General features: G+C 40.7%; 1 protein-coding gene across 5 annotated transcripts in view; it reads left to right on the top strand.

Annotated features, from left to right (window-relative positions):
• Positions 1-12,125, top strand: part of LYN (LYN proto-oncogene, Src family tyrosine kinase) — a 50,141-nt gene that overhangs the window by 21,280 nt on the left and 16,736 nt on the right. For all 5 annotated transcript variants that reach the window (XM_084211090.1, XM_084211089.1, XM_084211088.1 and 2 more), the window contains exons 3-9: positions 1,175-1,223; positions 1,316-1,421; positions 1,879-1,977; positions 2,079-2,182; positions 3,642-3,791; positions 5,055-5,207; positions 11,074-11,256. In XM_084211090.1, the coding sequence (XP_084067216.1) occupies positions 1,175-1,223; positions 1,316-1,421; positions 1,879-1,977; positions 2,079-2,182; positions 3,642-3,791; positions 5,055-5,207; positions 11,074-11,256 (844 nt within the window). The remainder of the gene's footprint in view (positions 1-1,174; positions 1,224-1,315; positions 1,422-1,878; positions 1,978-2,078; positions 2,183-3,641; positions 3,792-5,054; positions 5,208-11,073; positions 11,257-12,125) is intronic.

Genomic DNA, 12,125 nt, shown 5'->3' with positions numbered 1-12,125 from the left:
AGATAGTCTCAGGAGAGAATTCCTGTAGCAAGAACAAAGCATGACTGGCGTAACTTAAATTTCAATCCAAAGCATATGCATGGAAAAATTCAAATTGTGTGCAGTTCACTCTCAATCAATAAGTACCTAGAGGAATAAAAATTAAACATGGTGGTTTACAACTTTATGTTTGTCATAGTTTTCTGCATTAAGAAAAGTAACTTAGCAATGCTTGAGTAGATATAACCATGTCTGCAAAAGAATGCTAGATCAGAAAACCTGAAATAGTTTAGATCCATTTTTAAAAGCATTGGTGTTGGGTTTTTAATAGCTATGGGATCTGGGTGTTGGTTATTCCATTTAAAGGCTGAAGTAATCATGGGTGATTTTTTACCAGCTCTAGTCAGCTTTACTCACTGGGGGCCACTGCTCAGCCTTGCCTGAGGTGTGTGAGTAAGGATGGGAGGGTGCAGTGGTGCAGGGAGCAGCGCTGTGCTGCGGGAGGAACAGGCTGTCATGTTCTGTGTGTGCTGCCTGGCATTGGAAGGAAGAGTGCTGGGATGGGGAATTCTGCTGGGTACCAAGTGGGTTTGCTAATTTGCAGCCTGACTGGTACCTTTTTCTCCCCCACCTTCTCTGCTGTGCTGAAGAAACTGTGTCCTGACTGCCCCTGTTGATGGAGCTGCTCTCTGCAGGTGTGACTGGCTCCCTGCTCTCCCCAGCTGACACAGTGAACTCAGTGTGCTCTCAGCTGATGAACACACATCACAAACTACCTTTTTTCTAAATTACTCTTTTTGCTCCCTTGCACAGTCTTAGTGGCATAACCATGCTTGTAGTTCTTTAGCATGACAGCTACATGGCAATAACTGTCCTGCTAAAGTGCCCTAGCTAAATCCTCTTCAGCAGAAGTCCCAAAGCTGTGAACTTCTTCCCCACAGCTTGTGCCACACCTTCACAAGATCTGAGCCGCTCAATTTAAAATCTGGGGGGACTTACTATGTTTTTATATTGTCATATAAATAATATATGTTTTTATATATAATACATATTTTGAAGAATGGTGGGAAAAAATCTGAGCATTTCCTTTTAGGACATATGAGTTGATACCAAAACAACTGTATAATAAGTAATTGTAATTTAAGATCATCACAAAGATCTAAAACTGCTTAATTAAAGGCATATTTTATTGTAGGCAAATCCAGAAGCACAGCTCTTACCAGGACAGAGGTTTGTCAGTCCAGGTATGTTTCTATAGAAATCCCACAGCTGTGTGCTGTGCCCATGTCAGCCTGCAAAGTGATGTGAATGTGCCTTTGTCTTTCTGCTTTTGTAGATGCAGAGGAGCAGGGAGTCATTGTGGTAGCTTTGTATCCCTATGAAGGCATTCATGAAGAGGACTTGTCCTTCAAAAAAGGAGAAAAACTGAAAGTTATTGAAGAGTAAGTATGGCAGTATTGGTTGTACTGCAGATTTTCTTTGGGCTCATCTAATTCCCTTTACAGTGCTTTAATATCCTACTTGTACTTACTTGTACATGGGTGTATGAACAGCAAGTGAGCTCTCTTACGTGTGATAGTACAAAATGCTTTCTGGAGTTATTCCAGATTGGATAGGTCTGTGACAAACTGCTGCAGTGGAAGGTGTTCCTGCCCATGGCAGGGATGATCTTTTAGGTCCCTTCTAACCCAAACCATTTTTGAGTCTACAGTTCTCTGGTTTGGCAGCTGGCCTCAGTAACAGTGACCCACATGGATCTGGTGGAGCCAGGGTGCTTCACCTCAGAGGGAAGATTATGCTTCTCTCTCCAGCCTGGGCAAAGCTCTCAGCAGACTAGAACCTAAATAACAATTTAGGTCATTTTCCTTTCCTGTGAATACTACTGGTTTTGTTTTTCAGATCTGGAGAATGGTGGAGAGCAAAATCTCTCACCACAAGAAAAGAAGGTTTCATTCCCAGCAACTATGTAGCAAAAGTAAACACCCTGGAAACAGAAGAGTAAGTTCTCCCAGTCTCCAAATTCTGGCAAACTTCTGCACCTTCTGGTGTATGCTTGGGTGGGGAAAGAGGTGGTTCTAACTCTTTGAAATACTTTCCAGATGGTTCTTTAAAGACATAACCCGAAAAGATGCAGAAAGACAACTCCTGGCTCCTGGAAATGGTCCTGGATCTTTCCTTATCAGAGAAAGTGAAACATTAAAAGGTAGGTTTTGGGGTGGCACTTTGGAATTGATAGAGAGAGAAAAAACATGCAGTCAGTCTGCACAAAAATTGGCATTGGGTGTGGAGTAGTTTCAGTGCATCCTATTGTGTGAATTTTCTACAGTTCTGTAGGAGTGAGAAGAATGAGAAAATTACCATAAAAAGAGAGAAGAGAGTTGCAGGCTAACACCCAAAGCTGAGATAAAAGGAAAAACAAAAAAGCATGTGTGATTACACTGACAAGAAGCAGGAATGAATGAAGTGACATCTTTTCTCTTCTTAATGTTGGCGACTCCTTTATTGAAAGACAGATTACTGTAATAGTAGCTGCTGCATTCTGTAGTCTTCCATTATTGGGTCTGTATCCATTGCTACAAGTTTAAAGTTGTAGTTAGTGCATGATGAGGGTTTTCACTTCTACAGTGTAATGGAATTCTTTTCAGAAAGCTTTTTGGTAAAATTTTGTGCTGTAAACAGTGTGCTTTGTGCTGAAAATCTTAGTGAAGCCTCCAGGCTCTTCAGCTTTGAGAAGCCCCAGCCTGTGGACTCTGACTGTAAGTCTGGATGGATATTCCAGCTGGATGCTGTAACACTGCATCCTGCAGAAGAAGGCACATGAGGCCTTTCAGCAGGTCATGCCTCTCCCCAGGGTAGCTTTTTTGGCTCTAATACTGCAGATTCTTGACTAGGTAATGGGCCTGTATCATTGTGCTCTCAGCTGAAGACTCCTAAATGAAGTTCTCAAAGGAAGTTTCCTAAATTCTACATAGGGTACTGAGAGTATGGGAAAGTACTCCCCAGAATCACTGGATATGTATGTGAGGAGAGATAAGAGGGAGAGATCCTTTTTTATCCTTTGAAAATGGGCAAGAATTGTACAAGTAGAAGAAACAAAGAGTGCTGTAGCTAAAGGTAGATGTTCTCCTGCCCCAGTTTAAATCCCAGATGATGTTAGGCTCCCTAGGGCTGCCTAGGGATCAACAGATCTAGCAGATCAACAGATCTGCTCTCCCTGCTCCATGCCTGAAGCCATCTCCAAACTATCCTTTTGCTAGCTGGCCCATGACAACCAGCAGGTTCCTTTTTCAAAATGCTGATCTCCAGATTTCAGCTTCTGCCTGAGCAGGGTGACAGCCGCAGTCCTGCTCTCCCAGCCACTTCTACTCGAGCTGAGGGACTTTCTGCAAAACTGGGCTCTCACTGTGGAGCTGCCTGGAATATGGAACCAGCGAGTTTGTTGAATAAGATTGAAAAAGAAAGTGTGACTGTAAGCATTTTGGTGACCAGTTCAGGGCTGGTTTCTGCTAACTTCCTCCTGTGGATTGCAAAACGCTTTTTGAGGAAATAAGGGAGCGAAAAGAAAAGCAGACAAATTGGCAATTTTCTTAGGCTCAACTGTGCATGTGTGGACTCTGTAGATTTTTGCTCTCTGTTAATGAGGGTTCCTTCTTTTTCCACAGGCAGCTATTCTCTCTCCATACGAGACTATGATCCAGAGCATGGCGACGTTATTAAGCACTACAAAATCAGGAGTCTAGACAATGGAGGATTTTACATCTCTCCAAGAATAACTTTTCCTAACATCAATGATATGATCAAACATTATCAAAGTAAGTTAAATCATTTAGTGAAGTATTTATTAGAATGCAGCCATTATTTTCTGTGAAGGAAATAAATGGTTTCTTCTTTTTGTTTCAAAGCTTTTCTTTTTTCTTTTTTTTTTTCCCTAAATAAGTTGGGCATGCATGTTGTCAAAGATAAAGTAAAACTGATTGGAACCCAAGTGTTGTTGTTACCATAACTAGATCTAGTGCTGGTTGCTGGTGGCATACCATTGTGAAATGAAGACTAGCTTTATAACACAATTCATCAAACCTAGGGTGATGTGAAGCTGTAGTAAGAATTGCCTACATTAGAAATGAAATTTTATTTGAGAGTAAATTTTTACTCATAATTGGCAGAAATGCATATAGACTTGTGAATGTTGTCTTGTACCTCTTGAGTGTTGAGTGTGAAATTGGTTTTATTTTTCCTGTAAATGTGTTTTTTTAATTATCAGTTTTTAAAGGAAGAAATATTCCATAGACTTCAAAGAAATAAAATTGCACCCACATAAAATGTATATGTTTATTTAAAATAAGAAAAGGTGGGGAGAGGAAGGGACAAGTCTATCTATGTTTTAGCTGCAAAACTGACTTCTCATTCTGCATAACCTCCTGCTGCACAGCTCCAAAATACAGGTTTTTTACTCTTGTACTTGGAAATAAAGACAGGACAATAAAATGTAGGACATAAAATCACATAGTAATTTTTCAAAGCCATTCTGAGGACTTGGCCATGAAATTTTTCTGATTAGTTAGATATGTGTGCTAGCTGTTCAACACTGCTAGAAAACCTGAGAATTATTCAACATTCATATAAAAGTTATAGCTGGTCAGTGTCTGGAGAAAAAGTAATGTTGACCTACTTATGCTTGCATGCACGTCTGTCTGAAACTATGTTGCAAGAAAATTAAAGACAAATTCAAAATACAGATCCCAAACCTGACTCCATTGTACATCTTAATCAACATAGTATCAGGAATAAGATCTGATATTGTATTTACTTGGTGAAAATTGTACTAAGACTCCTTAATAATCTGACAGTAACCAGATGCATGTGATACTTTTTTATTAAATTTGCCTCTGAATGCAGAATTTCAGATCAGAGGCACTTAAACTTCTGTGAAAGCACCAGAAAGGCCACATTTTTACCATAGCATTTGGTTATTTTGAACATTATTGTGGGCTGGCTGGTGCAATTAAGCAATGTTTGTCTCAAGTCATGTGGCACAGGAGTGTAATTTTGTATTTTGTTTTTCCTTTGAAAACCAGGGCAATCAGATGGCTTATGCAGAAAGTTGGAAAAAGCATGTATTAGTCCCAAACCTCAAAAACCATGGGATAAAGATGCATGGGAAATTCCACGGGAATCGATTAAATTAGTGAAGAAACTTGGAGCTGGTCAGTTTGGAGAAGTCTGGATGGGTAAGTTTATTCTTTTGAAATTTAACTCTGAAGGAAGTGTCATTTCAGAGTCATTCAAAAAGCATAGTGGAAATGAACCTATCCTGTATACTTGTAGAACAGCAAAATCAGGCCCAGAATATACCTTCTCATGAGGAGAGAGGGCTTGTAAAAGGGGGTAGAGACCTGGCAAGGAAGTGGAACAAATCCTTTTTGTGTCTTTTAAAGGAAAAAAATAGTGAGTAAGCACTGTAATTTAGAAGGTCAAGGACAATGGAGTCTTATGTTATGTTTTGAGGCAGAAATACAAAATCATAGTAAGATGTGGCTCCTGAATCTCAAAACCAATGAGCCTCTCAGAAAAAAAAAAACTTTGTTTCAAATCAGAAAGTGTTAAAGAACACGAAATAGAAAGAAACAATGTCTTTTAGTGAATTGTGGAAAGAGGTATGATAGTCCATTTGTGAAGAAGATGCCTCCTGAAATGTAGTGCATGGTACTGCCATACTGGGTGAAAAAAGGAACAAACTTAACCCAAGAGTGTTGTCTGCCAGGGTGCTGCTCAGAAAGTAGGTGATTTATGTAGCAAGAAGACTAGAGATTGAACAGCCCATACCCTGACTCATCACGCAATAATAAAACTGTCATAAGACTTACAAGTTGTAAACATTAATATATGCCCAGCAGAAGATGATAGCATTAGTTATTACAACCTGAATAACCTGCTTTGTTGGCTTACAAGCAGTATTTCCTCAGCCTTAGTGACTTCCTATTTGCAAGGGGCTATGCCCAGTGTCACATTCTGTGAAAATGGTTTAATCATCTTGCTTTTGAAATGCTGCCTTTTCTGACATCAGATTATTCTTTTGGCTTCCTCATTGCACATTCTGGGTACTATTCATTGCTTACACACTTTTTTGCCAGTTAGCATCTTATTTGAGGTAAACTATATCTTCCTCCCAAAGTCTTCATTAAGGTGTTTTTTCAGGCCAAGTCATTCTCTTAGCCGTTCCCCAAAACTGTTTTTTGGGACATTATGTCTAAGTAGGAATAAATTTGTTATAGTTATAATAAAAGATCAGATTATGGTGATGATGATCATTATTAATTTTAAGACCTAAGGTTCTATGGGCAGAGCATTTCTGAGCAACTTAAAAGTGTGTCCCAAAGCTGGCTCAAAGAGCTATGAGGAGGTCTCTGATAATCCATGGGAGTGTGTCAGTCTGACAGGAATGTCACTGCTTTGAAGAGATGCTCTCATTTAGAAAAGCAAAGCACAGACTGGTGCTGTATGAGTGGAAAATTAAACACACTCAATGACAGTGTCAATCAGAAAGTTCTAACTGAGTCTTAGGTGCAATCTCTTGGTATAAATCACGTAAAAAGTGCAAGCAGCACATCTCTAATGTGATATAGCCAAATTCAGCCTTTTATCTGCCTTCATGAGAAGAGGCTTAAGAAACCCTCTAACTATGATATACATGAATGACAATTTAGATACTAGTCGGGACAAATGTCAACCATTGTGCAGTTATTTCTGCCTAATAAACCAGGGCACCAAATATTTAACTTACACTGAAACACTGTGGAAGACCTTGTGGTAGGAGGTAATCACCTGCTTGAAAATGCAGATCATTTTGGGAAGTGACTACTTCTGCACATAGACACAGAAAATAATTGAACTTTAAAAGTGTGTTTCTGCTTCAAGATGCTTCCTTTTGTTTTTGTCATTATTTTAACATCTAAACTGGGCCTGAGCCCTGTGTCTGAATTGCTGCACTGTGAGAAAAACTAACGTACTGTGAAAGCAATTGCTGCATTTCCTCTTCTTTGCTTTTTTTCTGAAGTGAAAGAAGTTGATTTGCATGGCACAGATCCTCTCAAATCAGGAGCGTGGTTAATCTTAGAACCAAGGAAGTTCAAGATGGAAAAGCATCTTAGGTCAGCTGTGTGATGCAGGGTGTCAGCAAACACTGTGTATTGCAATGGTCACCCAGGCAGTTATGTAGAGGTGCTGAGCAATAATCTGCTTGCTGTGCTCTCCTGATTTGAGAGCTGGTCCTTACACTGCCTCCTCACAGAGAACAAAATTATTTTTCAGCCATTGTGTGAATTAGAAGTATTGTTCCATGGTTTCATTACTAAATAAATTCCTTCTTGATAAAGGATACTTAGAATTGTGCTTTCAGAGGGAGCAGTGTCCCATTCAGAGGAACTGTGCTTTTGAGTAAAGAAGGATGTAGAGCTACTGGACAAAATCCCACAGAGAGCCACAAAGATGACGAGGGGACTGGAGCACCTCTCTTTTGAGGGAAGGCATAGGGCAATCTTATCAGTGTATGTAAATAACTGGAGGAGGTATGCAAAGTGGAGGGAGCCAGGCTCTTCTCAGTGGTGCCCAGTGACAGGGCCAGGGGCAGCAGGCACACCCTGAAACACGGAGGTTCCTTCCAAACACTCCCCGTGGGAGCAGCCAGGCGCTGGCACAGGCTGCCCAGAGAGGCTGTGCTGTCTCCATTCCTGGAGAGAATCAAAAGCCAGCTGGACACAATTCCTGGGCAGCCAGCTCTAGGTGTCCCTGGAGGAGCTGGACACAGATGCTTTCCACAGGTCCCTTCTGTGTTTCTGAGAGATCTGGGAATATAGAGGTAATGCTGATACTGCAATGCAAAAATATGCAATTATAGCTTTTATGGTCTTTTCTTTTTAGTATATCCATAACTACTTTCTGGGCTTCCATGTGGACATCTTCCTCTTGAACAGTTTGCAGGAAATTAACTTAGATTATGGAAAGAGTAAGAAAATCCTGGGAACAAAAAGCAGGCCTCCATATGCTCCCAGCACTTGGCTGTGTTCCTGTATGACCTGTGCAGAAAATCTGTTTTATGGAATGGGCAGGTGAATCTCTTCCAGCTCTGAAGAGTTACTTTTACACAGAGAAAAGTTGCAATCAGTTTGGCAGGTTTTTTTTTCTGTCAATACAAGTGCAATAAAAGCATTTTATAGAGATTTCCTGGGTTTAGGCTACCAAGTTAGTGTTCATGTGTGCATTTTGGTCATGAGTTGTGCAGCCTGGGCTTACTGCCTTCACATTGAATGGGCTGTGTGGAGATGAGTGAGAGATGGAGCTGCTGCTGCATTATTCTGTTCTGCAGCTGAATGATGGCGGTAGGAGGTGAAGGAGTGAAGTGCTGACGTGCAGTTGGATGCAGAGAAGCTGCTGTTCCTCAGACTCTTTCCCAGCACCTCCTCTGACAGTAACTGCTCCAGCATTATCTGCCTTCTAGCAGTGTCGTGTCTCCATAGCTCCAACAAGTTGTTCCCAGTATTCCCTGCAGGGAATTACTGGAAAAGCAGAGGAAGGAGAAAGCTGCATATTAGAGGCTTGTTCCCAAAGCTCTGCATCACCAGTCCTGTTCTGAAATGGTAGGCTCAACCTCACTTGTCTATTGCAAGTTCATATCACACCTTGGCCTGATTAAGCCCATGCAAGAATCTGGGAACAATCTGGCTATACAAGACACTACTCTGTCTAAATAATAGCTTCAAAATAAATACCTGAAACACTTAATTTTTTTGAGAATTCAAAAAGAGAAGAGCATGGCTCCTTGTGTGAGACATCATCACACAATCCTCAGACTTTCCTGCTATTGCTTGCTTCATGTTTGATTTTTAACAGTAGCTAAGACTGCCAAGAGACTGACTTCCTGCCATGGTATGAAAAGTTCTTAGACCACAGAGTTCAGTGCATCTGGGCAGCTGCTGTGGTGATGTGATGAAGCAGAGCAGCCCTGCAAGAGCAGGGTCTATGTTTTATGCATTTTTGTTCCTAGTGAGCACTGATATGATGTGAATCATGATGCTCTGTGGTATTAATAATCCATGAAGAGAATTCTCAAGCAGGGCTAAGAGGAAAGTTAACAAGGCAAAGGCAGTGATTATAGTGTAGTTTATTAATGAGTCACATCTTGCTTGCATCTCAGGTGGAAAAGATTCTCTTATTCAATAAGCTCTGAATGAGAATATAAGTAATGTGTGCTTTGGAAGTGCATTTTCTTCTGCAGTTGTTACTAATACCAGTGTGCTCATAGAGCTCATGGCCATCTTGTTTGTTGTCCCATCCCTCCCAATACATGATGAAATAAATTAACAAGAGAGAAATCCAAGATCAGGTATTTCTAGTGCTCTCACCAGCTATTTGTTTTGTACAATACCACCAGAGGGTCAAGGTAGACTTCTTTACAGAAGAAAACCTCAGTATCACAGAGATGTGTAATGAAGCAAACTATCTTTTTTAAAACAAAAGACCTGAGTTGGATGGATATCTTTAGTGAGTGTAAAATACTGTTACATAGTTAATGTTAAGTGTGTTGGTCATAATTGCTTCACTGAAATAGTTGTATATAATTAGTATGTTCAGTAGAGAATTCAACAAATTGAGAGTGGAGCTCTGTTTTAGGGCATGGAATGGAATAGTAGAAATGAGACAAATAGTCTTTCTGCTTCTTAAACAGAGAGAAATATATTTATTTTCTGTTATTCTGATAGTTATAAATCATATACCTGAGCTTTGACAGTGGATTTGACCTGTAACTGTAATTTCTTACTATTAGGTAACTCAGAGAAATGTCTTTGATATGTTTTGACCTGACCATGGTTGGAAAAATAGATTTAATAATCATGCAGGTGAATATTTTGTGACTGTGGCATAGTGGCTGATGATCCTTCTTCAGAAAAGATGCAGTGCTCAGAGCAATCACTTCTTCAAAAAAGATGCAGTGCTCAGAACAATCAAGATCTGGAAGCTAGATCTTACTTTGCCACTGGTTTCTTTTGCTGGATAATAAATAGCATAAGGAAATGGTGGATTCCAGTTTAGAGGTGTATCCATCATGGCAATGATCTGGATTGTTGCTGAATGAGGCTATTTTGTTGAGTCATGAAGGTTTTACCTCTTCTGACAAATATTTCGACAATGTTGCAATGGGTATGGTGAAGGATAAAAGTGTCATTTATATCCCTATTTCTCTCTCTTTTATTTCTTCATTTTTCAAATTATATGACTTCACAAGACGAACTTTAGGGTAAAGATAAACTTTAGGATCAGTGCTTGCTTCTCTATATTTTTAATGCTTCTTTGACATTGATTTATTGTTTGGCAAACATGTAATCTGGAAATGATTCCCTGCTTTTCTCTTTACAGATAGTTGCTTTTTATATAATTAGAATGTGACGTTAGGAGGTTTGCTAATCAGAGAAATGAGCCACAGCCACAGTCTCCTCCACTGCTGGCATGGGCTGTGTGATAAGAAGTTATCACCTTTTAAATCTTGTGCTGAGCACTGCAGGATTGCAGTCCTGGCAGTGTGTCCTCGTTGGTCACGAGAACCATTTAGCGGCACTTTCCCGTAATGTTCCACTTTGAGCACTAAGGGTTACAGGAAGGATTATAAGCATGAGACTGGCATGCATGAAATAAGTGTAATCATGGGATTTAAGATACTTCAGAAATTTCCAGCCAGTCCTTGGACTCTATTGTTCTGAGGCAATTTAAGTGGACATTCATTGAAATGTGCCTTGACCAAGTATTTGGGGGCTACTTGTGAATGGAAACTTTGTGTGAAGCAAGATCATTTGCTTGCTTTATTTTTTTTTCAGATAACTGATTTCTAAAAATAGGGAATGGATCATTTTTCTCTGCAGCGCTGTATAAGTTGCAAAATAAAAAGGAATTCTAGCATAAATATTTGTGCTACATCTGGCACTTGTTTTCAGGCCCTTAGCTATTCCTGGAATCCAACCTCACCTGCTTTGCGAATTCCTGCTAGTCGGGACGCTGTGGGCTGCAGAGTGACTTCAGTGCACTGATCCTGTTCCCTCCTCGCAGGTTATTATCATAACAGCACCAAAGTGGCTGTGAAGACTCTGAAGCCTGGAACCATGTCTGTGCAAGCCTTCCTGGAGGAAGCCAACCTCATGAAAACACTTCAGCATGATAAGCTCGTTAGGCTTTATGCTGTAGTGACCAAAGAAGAGCCTATTTATATTATAACAGAGTTCATGGCAAAAGGTGAGAAAAGCATTGGATCTGTGTGCTGATTTGGGCTGAGGGAGAGTTAATTTTCTTCCCAGTGGGTGTATGTGGTTCTGTTTTGGATTTGTGCTGAACACAGAGCTGATAACACAGAGATGTTTTTGTTATCACTGAGCAGGGCTTGCACAGAGCCAGGGCCTTTGCTGCTCTTTGTGCTGCCACACTGCTGAGGGGGCTGGGGGTGCTTGGGAGGGTGGGAGGAGACACAGCCAGAACAGGTGAGCCCAGCTGACCAGAGGGATGTTCCAGACCTTACAGCATCATGTTCAGTACAGAAAGTGGGGGAAGAAGGAAGAAAGAGGGACAGTGTTTGTTTTCCTGAGTAACCATTACATGTGATGGGACCCTGCTCCCCTGGAAATGGCTGAACACCTGCCTGCCCATGGGAAGCGCTGAATTAATTCCTTGTTTTGCTTTGCTGGTGTGCACAGCTTTTGCTTTTCCTCTTCCTATCAATCTGTCCTTATCTCAGCCCATGAGTTCTCTGCCTTTTACCCTTCTGATTCTCTCCCTGGTCCCACTGGTGGGAGGTGAGTGAGTGCCTGCCTGGGGGCTGGTTGATGGCTGGGTTAAACCACGACAATCTGCAAGCAACAGTTTAGTGAGCTCTTCTGCTTTTCCTAACCTAGTTCCCTTTCTTTTTAAAGAAAGGAATGGTAGAGTTATTTTTGAATGTTCAAATATTAAAGGGAGGAGCACCTATCCTTAAGATGGGCTGAGGCTTTTATTTTACGACTCATTACTGCATTTGTGAGATAAGCCATTTTTACGGTTTTCTTAAATGCAGCATTTTCTGTTGTTTCTGAATGGAAGGATAACCCCCAGAACGGCTCTGGTTCTTTTGG

Source organism: Fringilla coelebs (assembly GCF_963513975.1).
Source record: "Fringilla coelebs genome assembly, chromosome: 1".
NCBI lineage: Eukaryota > Metazoa > Chordata > Aves > Passeriformes > Fringillidae > Fringilla > Fringilla coelebs.
The sequence above is the reverse complement of the archived record's forward strand: the minus strand, read 5'-3'. Positions and strand labels throughout refer to the sequence as shown.